The 26,764-nt window shown below is 36.9% G+C and overlaps 1 protein-coding gene across 5 annotated transcripts in view; it reads left to right on the top strand.

Annotated features, from left to right (window-relative positions):
* The window catches only part of LOC110447045 (NXPE family member 4-like), a 44,607-nt gene extending 30,607 nt beyond the window's left edge, over positions 1-14,000 (top strand). For all 5 annotated transcript variants that reach the window (XM_021492459.1, XM_021492458.1, XM_021492456.1 and 2 more), the window contains exons 2-6: positions 3,320-3,464; positions 3,843-3,917; positions 10,224-10,883; positions 11,194-11,243; positions 12,965-14,000. In XM_021492459.1, coding sequence (XP_021348134.1) covers positions 3,403-3,464; positions 3,843-3,917; positions 10,224-10,883; positions 11,194-11,243; positions 12,965-13,767 — 1,650 coding nt within the window. In that variant the 5' untranslated portion in view covers positions 3,320-3,402 and the 3' untranslated portion in view covers positions 13,768-14,000. The remainder of the gene's footprint in view (positions 1-3,319; positions 3,465-3,842; positions 3,918-10,223; positions 10,884-11,193; positions 11,244-12,964) is intronic.
* The last annotated feature ends 12,764 nt before the right edge of the window (positions 14,001-26,764 follow it).

Raw genomic sequence — 26,764 nt, forward strand, 5'->3', positions numbered from 1 at the left:
AACTTACGAAACTCCTGGGTCAATATTCATGAAACTATTCTCATGTTCAAGGTCAGATTCTATACTCAAGCCTAATTTATTGATTGACTGATGAATACACATCAACCCACATTCTGGCAATGGTTTGTAATTCTTTGAGATACTTGAATCCAAAACGCGTTTTCAATGTTTACACTCTTATTTTTGATTTTGTTATATGATTCATATATATATATATATCAAGTGGTTGCATATGATCAAAGGAAAAGGTGCCCTACCTGAATCTATAGTCATGGAGACTTATTGGGAAGAAATAAAGATATAGATACCTGTGTACAAGATCAAGTCAAAATGCAGCGATCTGTGACAGATTGGGAAACAAATTAAAAAAAAAAAAAAAAGCAGTCAATGTTAGTCCCTTTCCAATCAAAACTCAATATTTACAAAACATGTAAGATAAAGTATTGGTGGCTTTAAAAGAGACACTGGAAGTTCCATCGTATTTTTATTCATTGATCACATCAAACTTGAATAAAGCTATACTTTACATAAACAGGCACATGAATACATACAGCTTAAGTACAATAATGAATGAAAGTACAAGTGTAATTAAATGTGGTTTCCACTAAAGATGTAATACAGAAATGATGAACGTGACTATACTTTAAAGGAAGCGTATACAAAATATGTTTCGGGGGGAAAGGAGATAAAGAAATGTACGTTAAAAGGGAGGGAATTCGTATCAATGCATTTTCATTCTATAAGACATTAAAATGTTTTGTACTTCGCTTACATTCTGATGTTAGAAATCTTCTGCATGCAGAGAACCTTCGTAGCGTGTTCTCTTAGTCTACTGTCGTCTTAATTTCTGTTGCCGATCATGGTTACATTTTTGCTTGATATATTAAGTTCTATGTTTTCTTTGGCCGATACACCCACTTTTGATAACAAGTTTGGATGACGCAATTCCAAAACAGCTACCCGAAGTATCACTTGTTTTAAATGACTCGCACAACTTAATCATTTACTATATATTATTTCTTAGCTTTTGAGCTAACACATTTAATATTTGAGGTTCAACACTAGTGACAACTGTCTAGATTCATAGACAAATACCTGACAAATGGCTCAAATGGCATATTTGTCAAGTTTAATGGCATTTAAGTGTGTTAAAGGCATGTGCTTATGACAACCGGTAGTTTAAAAGCCAAACCGGTAAAGCGGGGCGGGAACACTCCCTGCCTTTTGATCCCATTCAAATTCCCTTTATTTAAAATGTACGTCGAGTATGTGTACATAACACCGGTTGCAACAAAACTTTTTCTTTAAAAGCATTATACAGATATACAAAGAATCAATCCTTTATGGTTTCCAAGGTAGTTCTCACAAATACTCATTGATTTCTATTTTTAATGTGTTAACATATTTGACTGATATGACCTCATTTGGTAAACCATTTCTTAGGATCATCCTGGCGTACAAAGCTACACCAGCAATCGAAAGCAGGCTGAATGTATCAGCAGGTTAGTTAATTAGAGCTCGTTCTTCGAAACATAGACCACTGCCATCAGTTGATTGGTGATACCAATAACTAGACAGCTGTCAGCAGCAGATTGGTGATTCGAATAAGTAAACTGTTGCCAGCAGCGGATTGGTGATTCGAATAAGTAAACTGTTGCCAGCAGCGGATTGGTGATTCGAATAAGTAAACTGTTGCCAGCAGCGGATTGGTGATTCGAATAAGTAAACTGATGCCAGCAGTGGATTGGTGATTCGAATAAGTAAAAAGCTGCCAGCAGCAATTCAAATAAGTAACTAGCAATAATTAACCTGTTGATGGTTAATGAGTAGTTTTTTTCAAGGTAATAAGAATTAGTAAATCATAATTTTGAATAACAAAACTCTTAAATAATAGTTGCTCAGTGTTTAAAAAGGGCATAACAAAGGCATTTAAGAGAGTTTCAAACAATCTAAACCTTGTTTTTGCTTCATAAGATATGAGCAAATGTTTCCCTTTCTTACTATACATAAAACACAATGGAAATTATTTGTAGGTCCGTGCTCCAATAAAATGGAATGGGTTGTTAAAATATATTGATGCATCATAAGTCGTAACCATTGAAGTATTGCATTATTAATTACTCTGAAGGGAACGGTATATCTTTTCCAGGTTATTTCATTGTAATCAAACAAAGTAACCCATTAATATTCTCCAGATACAATTGTATTATTTTCATCAAAATAATACAGCAAAATAATTTGGAGCACTACCATAACGCTTAATCTTTTACTATTCCACCGGAAGAAAAATTAAACTTTCTTTTGGGTTTGGTAGGAAAATAGAGAGATGATTCCTCTGTTTGATTACTGTTGGCAATATTTGACTTAGATTATTCTACCAGTTAGAGTTGTGTTTTTTTTTCGAACCATTGATTGACAGGGGATTTCGATCTAAATAGCGTTTTATCAAACTTACGTTTTTTTATATAGATGGGGGTAATGTTTAATTGAAGAATCAAAATGTATAAACCCCCTGTGAGATTGATATTTGAAAAAAACATCAATGATATATTTTCTACTTATACATATGTACCGACAACTTGGATTTTACCTATATTTACTTTCCATAAATATAAAAAAAAATCAACATGTACCGCTCCCTGTAATATTAGAGAAGTGTCATGTGCATATTAAGAACTTAAAATCAGACAGTTATCAATATGTATACCAGTTCTCTTTTTATTGTTATGACATAATATACCGATATTTACACTTGCTTCGCATTCGGTAAAAATACAAAAAGAAAACAAAGATCATGACATCACAGCTGTCCATAAAATGATGTAAATATGTATGTCCCCCAAACGAAGTGAGGGGGCATGTTGTTTTGCTCCGTTTCTTTTTCTTCTTTGCCGTAATCTTTTCCCCACGCGTTTTTTCAAAAACTGTACATTGGATTCCAATGAAAATACACATGAGTATTGGGGCGTGTGCTAATATATGCAAGACACCTTTTTTCGGAGCTGCACATCAAATATGGCTGTCGTATACTGGCTTCTGATTGGTCGAAATTTCGATATTGTTCGATTTTACTCGAATTTAGTATGTAGGTGTATTTTGGCACTGCAAACTCAACCGAGATAGTGTTTGATTTTGCTCAAATTTGATATGTAGCTGTATTGTGCCGACCTTGACTTGTGTAAATATTCATAAAGATTTGGGGGGGGGGGGGACATCCGTAATGGCCTCCATTATAATAAGCACTTGTGGGGGGGGAGGGGACATCCGTAATGGCCTCCATTATAATAAGCTCTTGTCAGTAAATGTTTTTGTTTTGCAGGAACCTCGCTCTGTAGGCAGGATTGTATTGTGTTGTGAAACGTCAATATTGCAACTATCGACTAGGCGTGATACAGTAGCAACATGTTCCGGCTGTCCACAACCAAACTGAAGGTCTTCATTGCCTTGATGATCATTCTACTGGTGTACGTACATACTTTAGAAAACAAAATACCAAAATATCAATAAATAACACCAAAGTCAATATACAATGCTAAACACTCAATATGAATAGGCATAAAAAGGCATGGATTTGTATACGTTTGTTGGAAAACACTCTATGTTATCTCCCAAGTTCTATCATACTCTCTTGGATAAGCAAATAAATATCTCTGTAACTTAATACATAATTATCTCTCTAGTTTGCCTCCCATTATCCGATACATCTACGTAGTACGATATCTTTACCTCACAACCACATGCTTGGATCAAAGGATTTCACCGCGCCATTGAGAATGTTTATTTATTGCATGAAAATGGTAAGGAAATTGATTTCATTTATTTTTTGGTCTTTTCTCATTTAGGTTACGATACTTCAATTCCATTGATTTGCAACAATATTCGTACACCGGACAATTGACGAACGATGCCAGACACAAGTAAGTTGGTTGGTTTGATTAGTATTATTTAACGTCCTATCAACAACCATGGCCATTTAAAGACGGCCTCCCCTGTGCGCAAGATGCATGTGTGTAGTGTATGCGTGTGTGCTTTAGGAGGCTGCGATATGTTCGTGTTTGTCTCCTTGTGATAGCGCGGAACTGATGCCGACTTTATAGTGCTACCTCACTGAAACATACTGCCGAAGACACCCAGCAGGACACCCCACCCGGTCACATTATACACTCCTGAATTGCTGAGCGTTAAGCAGGTGTAGAAACTACCATTTTTACAGACTCTGGTATGGTTCGGCCAGGGGACAGAACCCAAAGCATTCCTCACATGGGGCGAACACTCAAATAAAGGCCAAAAGTGGGACATTTTCAAGGGAGATATTAGGAAAAAGAAAGTTGTTTAGAAATAAGAGAAAAGATAAGATCCTAAATTTAGTCGCCTCTAACGATCATGCAAAGGGGGGCAGCAGGTACAATTCCTGTATGAGATGATTCACTCGGACTTCTGACCCAAAATCTTTTTTTTTTTGTAATATTCTCAGATCTTGAGATCTATTTCTTTCTCAATCGAGCAATATTCTCAGATACAAATTTCTAACTTCACATTTGTTGGGTGTACCACAACTCTTCATATGTAACCTTATTTACGGCGAAGAAGTTTCGGTACAATGTTTTGTTGTAGTATAACATTAATTCGAGAAACACTTGCAATTAATATTTTCTTTAGTGAATTTTTGTATCTAAAAAGTAGACTATGAATTTAAAAAACTTAAAAATAAAGGCCTGGATCATGATTAGAAAAGTATTTATTAGGAAACCCGGTCGGGTTTTTTTAAAATACAAATTGGTCTTAACTACAGTCGAAACAGAGAGGGAAGTACTTGAACCCTTCAATGGTTTCCGCCGCGACACTACTCGCCAGATGGCGCGCGTGTACAAGGGCGGGCTACTACCGACGTCAACATGGCGGACGAGTGTTTTCAGAACTGGTCGGTACAAAAACTGAAGACTGAATTGAGGAAACGAAGTGCTACTACTACCCATTGCAGAAAAAGTTATTTAGTTGAAAGGTAAAACATATTATATTTCATACTGAAAAAAAAAGCTGCATTTATTGTTGCCTTGCTATCAGTTTCACCCTTCAGCTCTTTGATTAACCGTTTGGATCATCTGTCACTGTTGACGTCATAGAAAGTGAAAGAAAGGTGTTGGGACAATCCGAACTACCTAATCATTATGTCCTTTTTTATTTTTTTGATGGGCGGATATCTCCATTCCTATCAATAATGATTGAGATCAAGGTGTGAAAATAATAGGAAGATTTTTACAGTGTTTCTTTTCTCCTTCTTTAGATGTCCTCCGTTTCGGAATGGACGATTATGAACGTGTTTGGGATGAACAACAAAATGTGATTAATATTTATTTTGAGGCTTTTTTTCTATAAGATAAAAAGAGTTTTACATATGATAAGGTAAAGACGGCGTTATTTAGTTGTGTACTTATTGTAGGATCTATTTGATCACAGGAATATGCATAAAGGTTATTTTGAGCAATGTGCTATGATTAAGAACACCATTCAGGGGTAGCATCATTCTTCTGAATAGCAGTATGCATGAGAAGTGTGTAGGTGAACTATAATGTTCCCATCAAAACATAATCAAAAGATATTAGTACACAAAAAGATGTTTAGGAACACAGGGGCCCCGAGAAAAAAATTACAGAAAATATGTTCGGACTCTCTTTGTAGAAATGACATTTTTAAAATTATTTTGTTTTGTTTCATAAAACCGAAATTAAGGAATTAAATTAAATACATGTAGTGTAATAGAAATATTGCAGACTGACTTTTGTATTTGAACTCACTAACTATAGACTGCATATTTTTGTTTTTATTATTTTTAGATTAAAGGTCTATGAAGGAAAAAGGAACCTCAGGCAATCTGCTGTTGACCTGCCCAATGTCATTGATGTGTTTGGTCAGTTGCTGGATTTCAGCAATGGATACCAGATCACAGGATTATCCTTCCCAAATTGACTGGCCGCAGATAGAGGAGTACTTCTTGTACAGATTGGCAGGTATTTATAATCGAAAGGCTTAAATACAATTGAGTGTCATTGCTCATGTTGCAAGTGAATTTTAGTTCATTAAAGCATTACACAGCATTCTATTGAGTCATAGTCCTGTAACTTTTAATGGAACGCAGCTAGCTCAATTATTTGTACATTGTATTTCTTTTTTAATTAAATTTTACAATTCATAGATATTAAAATTTCATATATAGATTTTTAATGAATAGAACAACAACAAAAGTCAGCTAACAGTTGTAGTAATGTCATGATCATCACACCATGACCAAGCACATGGTTTCACAATGCACAGCTGGCCTTTGTAAGCTCTGACTGTGGAAAAGCATTGAAAGTACTAAGCTTAAATGCAGTCATAGGTTGGCAAGCTGACAGTTGTAGCCCTTAATTTCTGCCAATCTCTTATATATTTTTTTTATTTTTTTTTTCAAAATGACCCAGATTTACTGCAATTCGATCAACTTCAGACTTTGTTTTGGTAAAAATTATTCATATACATACTTTTACAGATTACTGAAGAAGGTGCTTGGGAGTTGGAGACCTAAATCAAACGCCTCGAAATAAAATGTCCATTTGTAGGTCGCACATCATTTATCCCACCAGGCAAGATGTTTCCATTTCTTATATAGGATGTACTTTATTGAATATACTTTTGTAGCGTGCTTGTCCAAAAGATAGAATTTGATACTGAGTACTGTGAATTCAGTCTGTTACCCATACTAAAACTATTGTATGTGAAACACATGTCTACATTGCTTTTCATATGTAAAAAGAGCAAGGTCAATATCCTTGTTACTTTCTATAGATTTGTATTATCATGATTATTCTATTTGCTGTAATTAGCACCAAGGGCACTCAAAGATTGGCTGAAATGGGTTGCTTATTAGGGTGATAAGACAAGAGCTTTAGCAGAAAAAAATGTTGCTTAATCATGATCATTAGAAAAACTGTGACAAGACAGCACTCAAGTCCCTTGTTGATTTTTAATACTTATTTGTGAGCATAAAATCCATAATCCATGATTACCAGGCATAAATACCTCCTGAAAAAGGGGGAGGGGTACTAATTGGGTGAGGACCAATAATTATTGCAAAGATGGTTTGTGAAATATCTTCATGGTTGACAAAATATTTCTTCATTTAATATATACATGTATCTAAATCTATCTTGCAATAAGCCCAAATCAGTGTTGTTTGCAGTCACAAAACATAAAAGTACATTTTTTATGTATTTTACAGATTGCTGTTCTGGATTTGGAGACACAACTTAAATTCTAAGCAAACATTATAGAATGAAAGATGAGTGGATAAGAAACAGTGCACTTATTTATGAATAGTGTAGTACATGTAGTTTATACTAATGAAGAAATATGTACAGTATATAGATTATGCATTTGTGTCCACCAATGGGGCTCTGAAATTAAGAAGCGAGAAGCAAATATAAATCATTCTTGATGCAAGAACTAGACTGCTTTAGCATTGTTTCAATAGATATGAATGCTACACATTCCACACTCACAAATGTTATATTGGGTCCCTGTACTGACTGCTGTGATGGAACTATCCTCAACAATTTCTTCAGTTTGCAGTTTCATCAAAATTGCCTGGTGGCAGCTCCACTTCCTGCTGCACATCACCAACAAAGTTGTCATCAAATGGTTCCAACATCCGGGGTGTTGCAGCATCCCTCTTTGTTGTCTCTTATCCCTTGGGCTGGCTGGTATTGGTGCGGCCCTGAAAGTGAATATTGAAGTCACAACTCCATCATTAAGGCATCCTCAGTCCTCTGAAATATTATAGTATCAGTATATACATCAGTATAACATTAATCAAAATTAGAAAACAATTCTTGTCATCACTTTTTCCAAAAATTTACTGTACAGATCTTTGTTATTGGTTGTAAGACTGATAGAGGGGGAAAAGATTGCCACCAGACAGCCATCTTGAATTTTTGACAGTTTCAAGTTTGTTTAATATTGATATATATATATATATATATCCTTAATACAAATAATAACAATTTGGTTATATTTAAGTGTATCAAACAACAGTGTTCTTTATCATAAAGTCATGTATATCTAACAGTTGACTGAAGTCTTATTTTTATACATGTTTGAAATTGAAAATTAACCTAGCTCCTTCCAGTTCTTTTACTTCGGTGTCATTTTGTCAATGTCTCTGAAAAGAAAGAAAAAAAGAAAAACCACAAAGCAACACGAACAAATGTAACAAATAATTCATAAAACAATAATAATTAAGGATCCATTTTCCGCTACGGCAGGCAAATTACTACATAATTCCATTGTATTTATATATATATATAAATACATCAGTAGCATGGCTGTTATGGGCCACACTACTTCTGATTATCAGGTAGCTCAGTAGGTTGAGTATACTGATTTGGGATCTGGAGTTGAAATCATGGGCACATATTTATGAAAACATTCTCTAAGTCTTGCTCAAACTCCGATTTTGTACTCAAGCTCAATTTATTATTTCTTTGTAAATCACATTTTCCCAGTTATTATGAAGAATTTTAGAGAGACTAATCTCTTCAAACCAAAAATCGCATTAAATCAGAAGTGCTTATTCTTGAAATAGCAAGAATATTGGTTTGAGCACAAGAATGGGTTCATGATTTACCAAAGCTATATACACATACCAAAAACACAAGTTGACTATATATGCAAAGTTCCAGTGTTCGGGGCTTTTATCTGAATCTTGGCATTTAACAATTTCAGAAGTAAAAAAAAAAAATGAGTGTCAAAACATTGGTCAAATAAACCTGTCTTTAAAACGAAAGAGTCAAATATTAATTTAGGGAGTCAAAAACATGCTCTCAAATATCCGTCTTGTGTCAACTGAAAGCCCTGGTAAATCTGGCTCATACTTCCTCTAATTGTACAGCAAAACGTGTTCAGCTGCCATAGTTTTCAAGGTATTGATAAGTACACTGTGAAAAAGTTGAGCAATTTTTTCTGGCTAATTTGATTTTTCTATTAAAAGATTCAGTAAATGTTATTTTTAAAAGCAACACAATTTCTATTCGCTAATTTGAAAAGAAGCTGCATGATGCTTGCCGCTTTTAAGTGTAGCCGCCTGAGTTATCATATACAAGCATAATTAGTGACCTTAGCAAGTGTCCTGCCCCTTACGAAGTTATTCCTATGTTTCTATGTCAATGTCTGCCCCTCAAACATGTATTAACTGTACTACAATCACTGCATTGCCATTTCAATTAATCATTGAACATGACTACGGTAGACATAATTATTTTTATTATGATGTTCATATTCATTGCCATAACTTATGTGTTTAAAAACTGTTTTCTTTTATTAAACATTTGTTATAAATCAGATATTGTTTTGGTTATTTATAATATGAAATGTAAATCTGGTACAATGATTGTGACAATTAGCAAACCAGCATCATGAAATCTAGACTATAACACGACAACATGACCACTGATCCCCTTCTGATATGATTTTGCTGACTGTTACGCGATGTCTGACAAAAGTATATCGCCGTGTAAACCTCTAACGCCGTTGGGGTAGTGTTTTCCCCTATCATCTTCAGAAATAATATGGTAGGTAGGTAAGCATTTTTTTATGTTGGAAAATATTGATACTATGTTTAAATTGAGCAGGAGTTCCAACTTTTAACAATGAAATATCACTGAATGCCCATTCAAACTTTAGGGTAAGCACAATATCTAGGGTAGGTACTGCAGTAGCGATACCCCCTAGTACATCCGCGCCATCTAGGGGACATACATGTCGCGGTGGGAACCATTATAATGAATTTCAAGAATTATAGGCGTACTAGTTAATTTCAGATTAACAATGAATAAATGAATGTTAAGAACAGTTCAAGGATATGCATGTCAAAAATGATTGACGCTACAATGTATCAAGTTAACGACAAACCACATGGACAAGAGTGGCATAAAACAATAAGGCGAAACTTTGTCCACAGTGGCTTGTCGTCTACGATCTTACGTTTTTTTATAATTTATATCTATCTTTTATTATTATTTTGGTTAGTGGATTTTTTGTTAGTTGCTATTTCTATAATATTTTTATTTAACTGTATCATTAACATTATGATTGAACTATATCGGCAACTAATTATCGGTATACTACTTATTTTTATAATGTGGATTTTATGTTTCTTTCCTAAGTATTACAGAACATATCTTTCTTTTCAGTATAACTGGATATCAAAGCAGGGATGTCTTAAAACCGGTGGACATTCTACGAAAGATACCAGAATATATGGAGATAACTAAATTAGATAACCTTCAAGCCGTTGCTTACGCAAAAAACTCTAACATTGAAATAAGAAACAATAAAGTTCAATATCACATCGGCGATACAATAGAAATCTACGTTGAGCTTCGTGACTCACGCAATGAGGCTATCACCAAAGGTGGAAATGTTCTACGAATATGGATGACAGAAGAATCATTGCATGCCAGTGCTGGAGGTCATGTAATCGACTTCAACAACGGTTTATATCTGGCAATCGTCAAGGCCCTCTGGGTCGGTTCCCCGAAGATCACAGTCGCAATCGGTTGTACAAAAAAGCACATAGGAATATATCTCAATTTTCTTGAGAAACATGGAACATTTTTCAATGTAATTGGAATATTTGAGAAAGAAGATCACCCTGGCAACGCTGAAACACAATGTGCGTCAATCCCTAATTCGAAATTTTTCGAGAGAAATGTCTGTGACTTTACAGCCGAAAATTACAACATGTCTTTCTATTGTGAAAAACCCGTGGGATATGAGTGCAGAGATTGGACAAAATTCCGGCACCATGCCGATACACCTCCTTTAGATGAAGACACAGCTGTCTTCTTTAGGTAAAACATAAGTAAAAGGTCATGCATAACAAAGGATGCAATTTAGATAAAACTGAGTTTGTTTGGAACCTAACTCATTGTCCTACGTCTGTTTATGTGTACTATATGAATTTGTTAATTGAACTGTAAGCAAGTTTACTTTTGTATTGAAATTCTAAGAGTACACTTATTTAAGTATTTCTGGAATCCAATTCCAATATGTCAGGATTTCTATATCTGATTAGAAAACAATAACTGATTTTGGCATAAAACATAGAAAATGTGTCTGTTCATGCAAAAAATTCATGAAAATCATTTTTATCAACTTCAGAACGAATCTCTATCCAAAAATACAAGACGTCACAGTCAAAATTGAAGAAGGTGAGTTGAAATTTATTTAGTTTATGTTAATATCTTGTCAATATTACTCTGGAAACATGATTGTTGGTTTAATGTTTAAGGTAGGGTCAACGCCTATGGAGATTTAACATAAGCGTTGGCCCCCGCTTGAAATTTCAAAACAAGTAAAATACAAAAAGGTATGGGTGTAGGAAGCTGAAATCAGGAACAGTTAGTTTCAGAATTCATTTTATGACAAATGGGACCTTATTGACCTACACCAGTGCTGGTGTTACAGGTGCGGTAACACAATTACTATAAAACAATATCATCATCGTGTGTAACGTATTCCAACTTTTATCTTGCCACCGAATATCCCACTATTTCTAGAAAAAAATGTTCTTTTATTAAAATTTTCAGCAGAAAAGAGTTCCAAAAATTCACTACTCATGAGAGAATATAGTTAAACATGTCTATTTTTCAAACTTGCTTAATAGTTTGCTACTTATCATATCGTTCAGCATCAGGAATTCCAAACAAATTGACAACCGGTAAATTTGTCATACATATATAACACATTTGATTTCATAGAAAAAAAGAAGAGAAAAACAAAGCTTTCTTTCTTTTCCTTTAATTTGTGTTTCACCATAACAAAAAGTCACCCGGTCTTGATATTTGGCATGTATGTTGTTTATGTAAATGGATAAAGCTATGATAAACATTTGTGACCTTGACCTTCGTTCAAGGTCACAAGAATCAAATGTGCTAAAACATTTTTTTGTATGGGAGTCAAACAAGAAAATCTGTCCTTGCGTTACTTGTTTAGAGTTAAAGATATAATGTAATGTAATATTCATTCATATTTGTGTAATGAATAGGCAAAAATCAAAATAAAATAATAATAAAGTGTAAATAGTTTCAATATCAAGTTTATCTTATCGTTTTTATATATCTGCATATCTTTGTCTATGACACAATCTCAACATTAAGTTGTTCTCCAGAGTAAACATTACTTTCCAGAATACATATCTATAAGTTATCACTGCTGCATTTGACTTATAAACATGCATAATATAATGTAGTATGATAAAAAGGGAGAAAAACTATATCTGTATTCACCATAATCAACAATAATAATCAAATCGTCAGGATTATGTGAAATTGTGTATTTGCCATGTTTGGCATGCAAAAAATTGTGTTTCAACGGTTTCGATATTACATAATTATGAATCTATAGACAGAATAAAGAAGTTTTGATATTGGATGTTTTTAAAGCTTTGTAAAATTTTGGCATGTTTTTCTAATTAAAAGTATCACTACGCTTACTTCATGTATACCAATATGACAGATATGGTATCAAAATAACAGTGATATTTTTACTCTATACTCTATCATAATTCAATTTTCAAAATTACATTTTCCTTTGACATTTATCTGTCATTTTGATAGGATACCCCCATCACTCAACCTGGTGTTATGCAAGAGGTCTACTACGGTTATCAGTAGTTTAAATGAATAATCTGATATATGCATTTATTGTTCATTTATATGAATCTACATATGGCGAAAAATTATAAGAAATCGGGGGCCATATGTGATCCAACCTTTCTTTGTTTTCATAATGATCATAATCTTCCAAGAAATCTAAACACTTGTACAGTGTCTTTTTTGTTGTATTTATACAATTTATCGTTAAGGTAAAAAAGGAAATTTGACTGAGGGAAATATTTCCTATTCTCGAATGACTGACATTTTCGTTACAGACGCTCTCAGTCGTCGTAAAGTCTCATCACCAGTCAAGTCCTGCAGCGATTTCCAAGCAGCTAAAACATGGAACCGAAGTGTACCGGTTGGATATATGTACGACAACAAATGGATCTCACTTCAGTGTTCCATTGACTTTCCAAGAACTACACAGGCCTATACAAAATGCCTTACAAAAATACCACTTATATTTATTGGCGATTCTACAACAAGAATCTTTTTTGTAAATGTGATGAACTTCCTTAGCCTCAAGCTGGATACTCCTGAAGTGAAAAATATGAATGAGAAATCATGGCAAAGGCCCGTGCGTGCCTCGTCCCCTGACGGCGAGATAAGTGTTGAGTGGATGCCTCATGAACATCCATTCGCAAGTTCAGGATTTAGAAGAAATTTACGTTCTGTATCCGCTCGTCTTAGCGAAATAGGAAGCAACCGTGATGTAATAATTTTAATACATTGGTACCTTCACCCTGCTAGATATCTCAGTCCTGAGCTTTACCGGCTTCACGTGAAGAATGCAGTGGAAGCCATTAAAAGTCTATTACAGCGTTCACCGAATGCCAAGATATTAGTTAAAGGTCCACATTCGCACACGTACCCACATTCACTTGTTCCATATGACTTTGTGGCAAAGTTCATGGAGCAAGTAATTTACGAAGAATTTAAGGACATACATAATTCAGTATATTACGTAGATTACTGGGACATGACACTAGGAAACCAAAACGTGAACGCCCACCCAACAGACAGTGTGAACAGCATAATGATTAACAACTTTATGTCATTTGTGTGCCATAATTGAGAAAATCAATTTTCATAACGAGTTTGATCTCAACTGCCAGGTGATTGTTCGTAATCCGTGCAATGACGCTATACATTATAAACGGTACAGTTGACGAGCGTCATCAGTTTGATGAAATGGTATGATGCCGTTCGACTGATACATGTGAAATGTATATACTTGATAACCAAACCTTGCTAATAGTGTATACCACAGACTAACATCCCCGATTCAGCAATACTGTATAATACCACAGACTAACCACCCCGATTCTCGAATAGTGTATACCACAAACTAACAACCCCGATTCACTAATAATGTATACCACATTCTAATATCCCCGATTCACTAATAATGTATACCACAGACTCACATCCCCGATTCACATAACAAAACCATTATCAGACTAACATCCCCGAGTCATCAATACTGTTTACCACAGACTAACACCCCCGATTCATCAATCCTGTATACCACAGACTCACATCCCCGATTCACTAATTCTGTATACCACAGACTCACATCCCCGATTCACCAATAGTATATACCACAGCCTAACACCCCCGATTCATCAATCCTGTATACCACAGACTCACATCCCCGATTCACTAATAATGTATACCACATTCTAATATCCCCGATTCATCACTACTGTATACCACATACTAACATCCCCGATACACTATTAGTGAGTCGGGGATGTTAGTCGGTGGTATTATACAGTATTGATTAGTCGGGGATGTTAGTCTATGGTATACAGTATTAGTGAATCAGGGATGTTAGTCTGTGATATACACTATTAGTGAGTCGGGGATGTTAGTCGGTGGTATTATACAGTATTGCTGAATCGGGGATGTTAATCTGTGGAATACAGTATTAGTGAATCGGGGATTTTAGTCTGTGGTATATACTATTGGTGAATCGGGGATGTTCGTCTGTGGGATACACTATTAGTGAGTCGGGGATGTTAGTCGGTGGTATTATACAGTATTGCTGAATCGGGGATGTTTGTCTGTGGAATACACTATTAGTGAAGCGGGGATGTTAGTCTTTGGTATTATCTAGTATTGATGAATCGGGGATATTAGTCTGTGGTATAGACTATTAGTTAATCGGGGATGTTAGTCGGTGGTATTATACAGTATTGATTAGTCGGGGATGTTAGTCTGCGGTATACACTATTAGTAGATGTTACAGGCTGGTGTTGACCTCCGTTGTGACATACATTGTAACATCTGCTATGTCACACCGGATGTCAACACCAGCCTGTAACATCTGCTATGTCACACCGGATGCCAACCCCAACCTGTAACATCTGCTATGTCACACCGGATGTCAACACAAACCTGTAAAATCTGCTATGTCACACCGGATGCCAACCCCAACCTGTAACATCTGCTACAATGTATTATACAACAGACTAACATCCCTGATTCACTAATACTGTATACCATAGACTAACATCCCCGCCTCACTAATAGTGCATGCCACAGCCTACCATCCCCGATTCACTAATAGTGTATACCACAGACTAACATCCCCGATTCATCAATACTGTATAATACCACAGACTAACATCCCCGATTCACTAATAGTGTATACCACAGATTAATATCCCCGATTCACTAATAGTGTATACCACAGACTAACATCCCCGACTAATCAATACTGTATAATACCACAGACTAACCCCCCCGATTCACTAATAGTGAATACCACAGACTAACATCCCCGCTTCACTAATAGTGTATACCGCAGACTATCATCCCCGATTCACTAATAGTGTGTACCACAGACTAACATCCCCGACTAATCAATACTGTATAATACCACCGACTAACATCCCCGATTCAGCAATACTGTATAATACCACCGACTAACATCCCCGATTCACGAATAGGGTTTACCACAGACTAACATCCCTGATTCACTAATAGTGTATATCACAGACTAACATCCCTGATTCACTAATAGTGTATATCACAGACTAACATCCTCGATTCACTAATAGTGTATACAACAGACTAACATCCCCGATTCAGCAATACTGTATAATACCACCGACTAACATCCCCGATTCATTGATAGTGTATACCACAGACTAATTTCCCCGATTCACTAATCCTGTATACCATAGACTTACACCCCCGATTCACTAATAGTGAATACCACAGACTAACATCCCCAATTCACTAATAGTGTATACCGCAGACTATCATCCCCGATTCACTAATACTGTATACCACAGACTTACATCCCCGATTCACTAATGGTGTATACCACAGACTAACACCCCCGATTCATCAATACTGTATCCCACAGACTAACATCCCCGATCCACTAATAGTGTATACCACAAACTAACATCCCTGATTCACTAATACTGTATACCATAGACTTACACCCCCGATTCACTAATAGTGTATACCACAGACTAACATCCCCGATTCACGAATAGTGTTTACCACAGACTAACATCCCCGATTCACATAACAAAACCATTATGATGAATAACTCCTATAAATGTAATGAATAGCACTCGGGCAACTACAAGTTTCAAAAATATATGCACGGAGGGTAAGTAGGAGATATTTGGGGGGTAAATGTAAAAATTTCAGGCACAAAAAGAATAATACCTATCAAAATATAATAAAAAAATAGATTGCATGCGTACAACTACTCGCGGTTCAATCAAGTTTAAAAAGCTTCAGTAAAAAAACACAGAAAGTAAGCATATGCTTTTCGAACCAACTGCCGTCCGCGGATGGACGGACTGTCTGATGTCCGTAAACCTTATTAATTTAAATGGATGTTTGTCGTTTAATAAATTTTAAATCTCACATCGTTAGGTCTCCACCTTCCTCGATACTCCAAGGGTTGCTCTCTTAAACCCTGGAATAGATCATAGCAAAATTGAAGGCAAGTTGCCAAGTATTTGATTGGTCTCATGTAAAAACAACCTGACCAATCGCTGAGCTGAAGCGACACCAAACTTCAAAGCGAGTCAATTTTACCTTTACGGGACCAAGAGATCATTTGACATATCATCAACAAGGTTTGCGCACACCGAGCCTTTAATCGTGACGGCCGATACAGGTAACAAGCTCCTGTAGATCGCGATTGGATACGTTGCTGACTTTCATCGGCAAAATAAAGAGTGTACACAACTTTCTCAGGGTAAAAGGTCACGCTCAGACAGAGCTCGAGGACACGGATAATAATTGTTGGTTCTAAGAATGAGAAATAAGACAACAGCATCACAAAATAAATAAATACGTGTTTGAATTTGTTCTTATAATTAAACTTACATATTGACTAAATAAAAGTGTTGTATCAGTGTAACTATTTCAATTATTACTATTTAGGAGGCACGGTAGTCCAGTGGTAGGACGCCGCGCTCATGACGGAAGGTCATTTTATCTGTCTAATTCTTCAAATGGGTATCTTTTATCTGTCTAACTCTCAAAATGGGTATTGTTTATCTCTGTCTAACTGTCCAAATAGGTATCTTTTATCTCTGTCTAATTCTTCAAATGGGTATCTTTTATCTGTCTAACTCTCCAAATGGGTATCTTTAATCTCTGTCTAACTCTCCAATTTGGTATCTTTTATCTCTGTCTAACTCTCCAAATAAGTATCTTTTATCTCTGTCTAACTCTTCAGATGGGTATCTTTTATCTCTGTCTAACTAACTCTTCAAATGTGTATCCTTTAGCTCTGTCTAACTCTTCAAATGGGTATCTTTTATCTCTGTCTTACTCTCTAAATGGGTATCTTTTATCTCTGTCTAACTCTCCAATTGGGTATCTTTTATCTCTGTCTAACTCTCCAAATAAGTATCTTTTATCTCTGTCTAAGTCTTCAAATGGGTATCTTTTATCTCTGTCTAACTCTCTAAATGGGTATCTTTTATCTCTGTCTAACTCTTCAAATGGGTATCCTTTATCTTTGTCTAACTCTTCAAATGGGTATTTTTTATCTCTCTCTTATTCTTCCTGTTGATGTTGATGGAATATATGGGTATATTGTGTTTTATAATAAGTAAGCTAGAACCTATAAATATATTATTCTGTACATCGTTTATCATAAAAAAGTCGGTAAATGTTTGAAAATCTGTTATTCTATTGTTATGTCAGAAAAAGGCATTAGGCAAAATATTTGCTTAAGGTTATTCACGACAGGTATATAAACTTCAAGTCATTCTACTGTTTGTGTTCGCTAGATCCGATACCATGGTCAAATTACAACCAAAACTGGTCAGCCAGCGATGCTGACCACATGAATAAAGTCTTTGAATATTGGCAGTCTTATGACGAAGAGAGACGGAATAAATATGTCCAAATTTTTAAAAGTTTCAGAGACAAATATGCGGACTTGTCGACGGGAAAATAGATTAATTTGAACGTTAAGGCAACAACGATCGGTACATAATGAGTATACTGAGCCTATGATTAGAGAATTTGAAGCGTCATTCTGACAATGATGAATAGGATACGTCCATTTTTGTTCATATCACAATGCAATAGCCGGAAATATTACCTCAGAGTATCACATATACACAAACAGATACGGATAGAGACTGAAAACTATGTTAGGTTTCAGAGATTATGAAATTGATTTCCAGATTATCTATGAAGATCTATTTATCTGAAAATAACGAATAGCTTTTATGCAATATGTTTGAGTTTAATCCGGTAGGTTATTTCTATATCTGCATGGACATTGAAAAAAGCCGTTCAGTACCTATATATCATTCGAAATGTCATTGTGTGTTTTGTTACAAGTTCTGTGATTGGTTAATGGTAGCACACGTGACCCGAAACACCAGCTGTTAATATTAGCATGTGCGTCTGGTTTTTTCGTGGGACTACTTTAAAGATATATGTATGTATTTTCAAAATCCATAACTTTCAATAAGCTATTATCATTCGAGTTGTCTCCCATTGCACGAACCGATCTCGCAATCTTGCTAGATTAGTTTGCATTATCAAGTATTAAAGCAGCTTTTTTTTAAACCGCTAAAAGAATAGTCTCAACTATTTTTGCAACAGTTCTTGTAATACGTATCTGACAAAGCTCAAATTGTTTAATCTGACAAGGTATTTCGGTGTCCCGTATGGGTCTGCACATAGAGATCAAAATAGTAAAAGGAGTTTCCAAGATTAAAAAGTATGAGGGTAAAAAAGAAAAAATTTACTCACACACATATTCATGAATTTCATCTAACATGACAAACGCAACATGTAAATATAGTAGACGGCCGCTCATACCGAGGCTGTGACTACATACATGTACAGACTAAAGCCCGATGGATGCGCAGTTGGGACTACGAGACATAATAGTTTGTACAGTAACTCATAAATAAATATTCTTTCATACTTCACAACCGTAAATGATCCATGAAACAAAAACATAACGTGACGATTCTAGCTAATGCACTCTCCGTTATAATAACGTCTGCTTTGTCACACCGGATGTCAACACAAACCTGTAAAATCTGCTATGTCGCACCGGATTTCAACACAAACCTGTAATATCTGCTATGTCACACCGGATGTCAACACAAACCTGTAAAATCTGCTATGTCACACCGGATTTCAACACAAACCTGTAATATCTGCTATGTCACACCGGATGTCAACACAAACCTGTAAAATCTGCTATGTCACACCGGATGCCAACACCAGCCTGTAACATCTACTACAATGTATGTCACACCGAATGTCAACACCATATTGTAACATCTGCTATGTCACACCGGATGCCAACACCAACCTGTAACATCTGCTATGTCACACCGGATGTCAACACAAACCTGTAACATCTGCTATGTCACACCGGATGTCAACACCAACCTGTAACATCTGCTACAATGAATGTCACAACGGATGTCAACACCAACCTGTAAAATCTGCTATGTCACATCGGATGTCAACACCAGTCTGTAACATCTGCTATGTCACACGGGATACCAACACCAGCCTGTAACATCTGCTACAATGTATGTCACAACGGATGTCAACACCAGCCTGTAACATCTGCTACAATGTATGTCACAACGGGTGCCAACACCAGCCTGTAACATCTGCTACAATGTATGTCAAAACGGATGTCAACACCAACCTGTAACATCTGCTACAATGTATGTCACACCGGATGTCAACACCAGCCTGTAACATCTGCTACAATGTATGTCACAACGGATGTCAACACCAGCCTGTAACATCTGCTACAATGTATGTCACAACGGATGTCAACACCAGCCTGTAACATCTGCTACAATGTATGTCACAACGGATGTCAACACCAGCCTGTAACATCTGCTACAATGTATGTCACAACGGATGTCAACACCAGCCTGTAACATCTGCTACAATGTATGTCACAACGGATGTCAACACCAGCCTGTAACATCTGCTACAATGTATGTCACAACGGATGTCAACACCAGCCTGTAACATCTGCTACAATGTATGTCACAACGGATGTCAACACCAGCCTGTAACATCTGCTACAATGTATGTCACAACGGATGTCAACACCAGCCTGTAACATCTGCTACAATGTATGTCACAACGGATGTCAACACCAGCCTGTAACATCTGCTACAATGTATGTCACAACGGATGTCAACACCAGCCTGTAACATCTGCTACAATGTATGTCACAACGGATGTCAACACCAGCCTGTAACATCTGCTACAATGTATGTCACAACGGATGTCAACACCAGCCTGTAACATCTGCTACAATGTATGTCACAACGGATGTCAACACCAGCCTGTAACATCTGCTACAATGTATGTCACAACGGATGTCAACACCAGCCTGTAACATCTGCTACAATGTATGTCACAACGGATGTCAACACCAGCCTGTAACATCTGCTACAATGTATGTCACAACGGATGTCAACACCAGCCTGTAACATCTGCTACAATGTATGTCACAACGGATGTCAACACCAGCCTGTAACATCTGCTACAATGTATGTCACAACGGATGTCAACACCAGCCTGTAACATCTGCTACAATGTATGTCACAACGGATGTCAACACCAGCCTGTAACATCTGCTACAATGTATGTCACAACGGATGTCAACACCAGCCTGTAACATCTGCTACAATGTATGTCACAACGGATGTCAACACCAGCCTGTAACATCTGCTACAATGTATGTCACAACGGATGTCAACACCAGCCTGTAACATCTGCTACAATGTATGTCACAACGGATGTCAACACCAGCCTGTAACATCTGCTACAATGTATGTCACAACGGATGTCAACACCAGCCTGTAACATCTGCTACAATGTATGTCACAACGGATGTCAACACCAGCCTGTAACATCTGCTACAATGTATGTCACAACGGATGTCAACACCAGCCTGTAACATCTGCTACAATGTATGTCACAACGGATGTCAACACCAGCCTGTAACATCTGCTACAATGTATGTCACAACGGATGCCAACACCAACCTGTAACATCTGCTATGTCACACCGGATGTCAACACCAGCCTGTAACATCTGCTACAATGTATGTCACAACGGATGTCAACACCAGCCTGTAACATCTGCTACAATGTATGTCACAACGGATGCCAACACCAACCTGTAACATCTGCTATGTCACACCGGATGTCAACACCAGCCTGTAACATCTGCTACAATGTATGTCACAACGGATGTCAACACCAGCCTGTAACATCTGCTACAATGTATGTCACAACGGATGCCAACACCAACCTGTAACATCTGCTATGTCACACCGGATGTCAACACCAGCCTGTAACATCTGCTACAATGTATGTCACAACGGATGTCAACACCAGCCTGTAACATCTGCTACAATGTATGTCACAACGGATGCCAACACCAACCTGTAACATCTGCTATGTCACACCGGATGTCAACACCAGCCTGTAACATCTGCTACAATGTATGTCACAACGGATGCCAACACCAACCTGTAACATCTGCTATGTCACACCGGATGTCAACACCAGCCTGTAACATCTGCTACAATGTATGTCACAACGGATGCCAACACCAACCTGTAACATCTGCTATGTCACACCGGATGTCAACACCAGCCTGTAACATCTGCTACAATGTATGTCACAACGGATGTCAACACCAGCCTGTAACATCTGCTACAATGTATGTCACACCGGATGCCAACACCAACCTGTAACATCTGCTACAATGTATGTCACAACGGATGTCATCACCAACCTGTAACATCTGCTATGTCACACCGGATGTCAACACCAACCTGTAACATCTGCTACAATGTACAGACCCTGGACCGTTTTTTCTTAACCAAAAGTGCGTTGCGTTTCCGTTGCTTTTGCGTTCCGTTTCCGTTGCGTTTTCGTTGCGTTTCCGTTGAGTTTCCGTATCGTTTCCGTTGCGTTTGTGTTCCGTTTGCGTTGCGTTTGATTTGCGTTCGCGTTGACCGTTTGTTGTGAGTTTTAACTTTAGCGTTGAATGTGCGTTGAACACGCGTTTTGCTGGTTATGTAAGAAAACGATCGATGTGTAGGTTATTTTAAGAATATGTGAGTGCTGAAGGTTTTTATATAACAAAAAAAAAGTTATATGGATTATAAAGTTTGCAAATTAAAAACAAAATAAATATACAAATAAAATAGATAAATACAGGAAATAATCGGTCGTAAGTTTAGAAATGACTTATATTTATATTCAAATATTTGGGCTGCGTCGTGTGCTGATTGATGGATGCATGTCTATACACGTTCCTTACTTGGCCAGTAAAATTTTAAGTAGAAAATAATTGAGTAATAAGTTATTTGTATATTTTAAATATTTAATTTCCATACTGATATCATTCTGTTCATATGAATATATGAATCAAATTACACTAAATCTACAAATACTTCCATCATTGATGGGCTGATGGTTTCGTAATGACACCAGAGTAGTCTGGATTGAAGATATATAATTAGTGCGTCTAAACGGCGAATTTCATTTTATAAAATATTTCTAGTTTTATCTCTATGTGTGTATGGTTTTCGTTTATTTTATTGTCCATATTGTGGGTTTTGTTTACGTCCAGGTCGAATTATGTAAGTCCTGTGATCGACACGCAATATGTATCGGGAGTGCTGCCTGTGTGGTTCGAGAGGTACAAGGCCCCTGCCAACATTGACAATAAATTGACTTTGATTACGCCGTTGAAAATCATTGAGACCTAATAATTTTACTAGTTGTGTATTCGGTATTTCTTTAAGCTGAATTAAGAGGACACATTATTATTTATTTTTAATATTTAATAAAATGGTGATGAGTATTCAAATAAGTATTTAAAATATTGAAAAGAATAATAAAGAACGTGTTAATGGTTAGAAAAACGCCACAAACAAAACAAAATATCAATAAATAATGAGAGTAAATAAAACTAATTAATTGATTAATTAATAAAAAAAAAAAAAAAAAGGAAATAAAATAAATAAAACAAATTAATTCATAAATCGATAAAATGGAATAAAAATATTGAAATAAATCAAATGAACATAATAACTTAAATGAAATAAATAAATAAATGCAGGAGGGTATAGATGGTAAATTCAGTTTACATTTGTAGGTGATGTAGAGGGGGTGTAGGTGGTAAAGGAAGTACATGTATAGGTGATGTAGGAGGTTATAGGTGGTATAGGAATTAAATGTAATGTACATATGCAGGAGGGTATAGGTGGTATAAGAATTATAGATGACGTGTGAGGGTATAGGTGGGTTAGGAAGTATAGGTGATATAGAAGGGTATAGGTGGGTTAGGAATTATAGGTGATGTAGGAGGGTATAGGTGGTATAGGAATTAAATGTGATGTACATATGCAGGAGGGTATAGGTGGTATAAGAATTATAGATGACGTATGAGGGTATAGGTGGGTTAGGAAGTATAGGTGATGTAGAAGGGTATAGGTGGGTTAGAAAGTATAGGTGATGTAGGAGGGTATAGGTGGCGTAGGAAGTTAAGGTGACGTATGAAGGGATATAAAGTAAAGGTGACGTATGCAGATATAGAAAGTAAAGGGAACGTAGGAAGGTATAGAAAGTAAAGGTGACGCGTAGGAGGGTGTAGGTGGTGTAAAAGGGTATAGGTGATGTAGAATGGCATAGGTGATGTAATAGGGTATAGATGATGTAGGAGGGGATATGTGGTATAGGAAGTAAAGGTGACGTAGGAAGGTATAGGAAGTATAGGTGGTGTAGGAGGGTATAGTTGGTGTTAGACGGTATAGATGATGTCGGAGGGTACATGGGGTATAGGAAGCAAAGATGATGTAGGAGGATATAGTTATTTATGGTGATCATGTACGAGGGTATAGGTGATTATAGGAAGTATATGTGCTGTAGGAGGGTATAGATGATATAGGAAATAAAGTTGATGTAGAAGGGTTATGGTGGTATAGTAGGTTAAAGTTGATGTAGGAGGATATAGGTTGTATAGGAAGTACGGGTGATGTAGGAGGGTATACGTGGTGTTAGAGGGTATAGATAATGTAGGATGGTATATGTGGAATAGGACGTATAGGTGATGTAGGAGGACATAGTTATTTAAGGTGATATAGGAGGGTATAGGTGGTGTAGGACGTATAAATGATGTAGGAGGGTAAAGGTGGAATAGGAAGTAAATGTGATGTAGGAGGGCAAAGGGGGTATGGGAAGTAAAGATGATGTAGGAGGGCAAAGAGGGTATCGAACGTATAGGTGATGTAGGAGGGTATAGGTGGTGTAGAACGTATAGGTGATGTAGGAGGGTATAGGTGGTGTAGGACGTATAGGTGATGCAAGAGGGCAAATAGGGTATAGAATGTATAGGTGATGTAGGAGGGTATAGGTGGTGTAGGACGTATAGGGGATGTGGGAGGGCAAAGAGGGTATAGGACGTAGAGGTTATGTAGGAGGGTATATGACGTATAGGTTATGTAGGAGGGTATAGGACGTAAAAGGTGATGTAGGAGGGTATAGGTGGTATAGGACGCATAGGTGATGTAGGAGGGTATAGGTGGCATAGGAAGTAAATGTGATGTAGGAGGCCAAAGGGGGTATATGAAGTGAACATGATGTAGGAGGGCAAAGAGGGTATAGAACGTATAGGTGATGCAGGTGGGTATAGGTGGTGTAGGACGTGTAGGTGATGTAGGAGGGGATAGGTGGTGTAGGACGTATAGATGATGTAGGAGGGCAAAGAGGGTATAGGACGTATAGGTTACGTAGGAGGGTATAGGACGTAAAGGTTATGTAGGAAGGTATAGGACGTATATGTTACGTAGATGGTTATAGGATGTATAAGGTGATGTTGGAGGCTATAGGTGGTATAGGACGTATAGGTGATGTAGGAGGGTATAGTGGTGTAGGACGTATAGGTGATGTAGGATGGTATAGGTGGTATATGTGTGCAAGTATATGTCATGTAAATGTATTCAAGGATCAATCAAATAGGGTACATCTAAATAAGAGCCAATAGATTGATTTTGATGGTTTTACGTCCGCTATTACGTACGGCCTTGCGGCCTTTCAGTAGACGACCTACCAGTACAGGCGTGTGCTCTGGCTTTACCGAAATGGGGATGCCCAGGTGGCTAAACGTGAAGTACCGGTGAGGGGTAGTGCACACCCGCTGAGTAACTAACACTTCCGTCAGTGAGATGAAACCCGTAAGGCCGGATTCATGTAGGCGCAAAACCCGTCAACCAACCAACCAAATCGTAACTAACACGCTGTTCTGTTCTGGTTTACATATCCAGGTAATGTAGCAAAAGGATTTTGATGTAAGATGAGTTCACACGTTAGGATTTACCACGGAATTAGATGCTATCTAAGTCCGTTGATTTACATTGTGATTTTGCTGAAATTGTCATAAAATAGTTACAACTAGAAACATAAATTTATGATTTTTAAGTAGAATAAAATGTGTTTAGAGATATCAGGGATGTGTAGTAGAGGGATTTGCAACTCCGAGTCAAGTGGCGACACTTATCGTCGCTTTTGTGTTTGTTCACTGGACCGTGAAGTCATCGAGGGCCTACTCTGGCCGGTCTGCGCTTGTGCGCTAGTGTCAGGTTATTCTCGCACTTGCTTCCGGTGTCATGTCAACGCATCGTTGATCGAAGTGTTTTCATTGCGGTTATCCAAGTTTACTGGGCTGTGTATTAGTAGATCTTCATTTTATTACAGGAGAAATGTTATCGTTGCCACCATGTCTAGCTGTACAGTAGTTATGTCGGGAGATATTATCGTCTGTATCTTGAGTTTGTGCTATATCTCGGTTCATAGCATTTCACGATCAGATACCTCAGCGCTTTTAAAATTGTCTCATCATGAATCACACATCATGTCAACGTCTGAGTTTCTGTCTTGGTAAGCTGACATAGATTAAGAACGTTTACAGAATATAGTGAGTCGGACATTTCAGACGACGATTTTGACAGGACTAGTGGACTAGTACTCAATATATTAAATTATACACCCCTGTTATCGCGCAGATTCGGCAGTCAAATAAGTCGGCATACAGTTCAGAGTATCATCAAATAAAAATTACAAAAATAAACTGCTTCTTTGTATTACGTGCCATTTTCATTAGATCCTTTCCCACAGGTGTCCCGAATTGGGTACCGCCACAGTACTGTAGTACTGTAGTGGTCAGTTTCCAGACCAATAAAAACAAAAACACTGACATACCACAAATAACACCTGCAAAAATTACTCATCTTTTTAATTTATTGATATCCCACGTTTGAAAAATGGCTGAATATAGGCCTATTGTAAGAAAAGTTGATCTAAGCAGCGAGATGCTAACATGGTTTTACTGAAAATGACATGCAAAGTGATACAAACATATTGCAGTATCTCTTTTCGAAACAAAAATAACACAAATTAATAATATCTCACCGCCATAAGACTACTCCCTTACAAAATAAAATGTATTAAGCTTTACATTGCCTTTCATTTTGAAAAGCTTGATTAAACACTTTGGAAGAAATT

The sequence above is a fragment of the Mizuhopecten yessoensis genome, unplaced genomic scaffold (genome assembly GCF_002113885.1).
Source record: "Mizuhopecten yessoensis strain PY_sf001 unplaced genomic scaffold, ASM211388v2 scaffold3135, whole genome shotgun sequence".
NCBI classification, from domain to species: domain Eukaryota; kingdom Metazoa; phylum Mollusca; class Bivalvia; order Pectinida; family Pectinidae; genus Mizuhopecten; species Mizuhopecten yessoensis.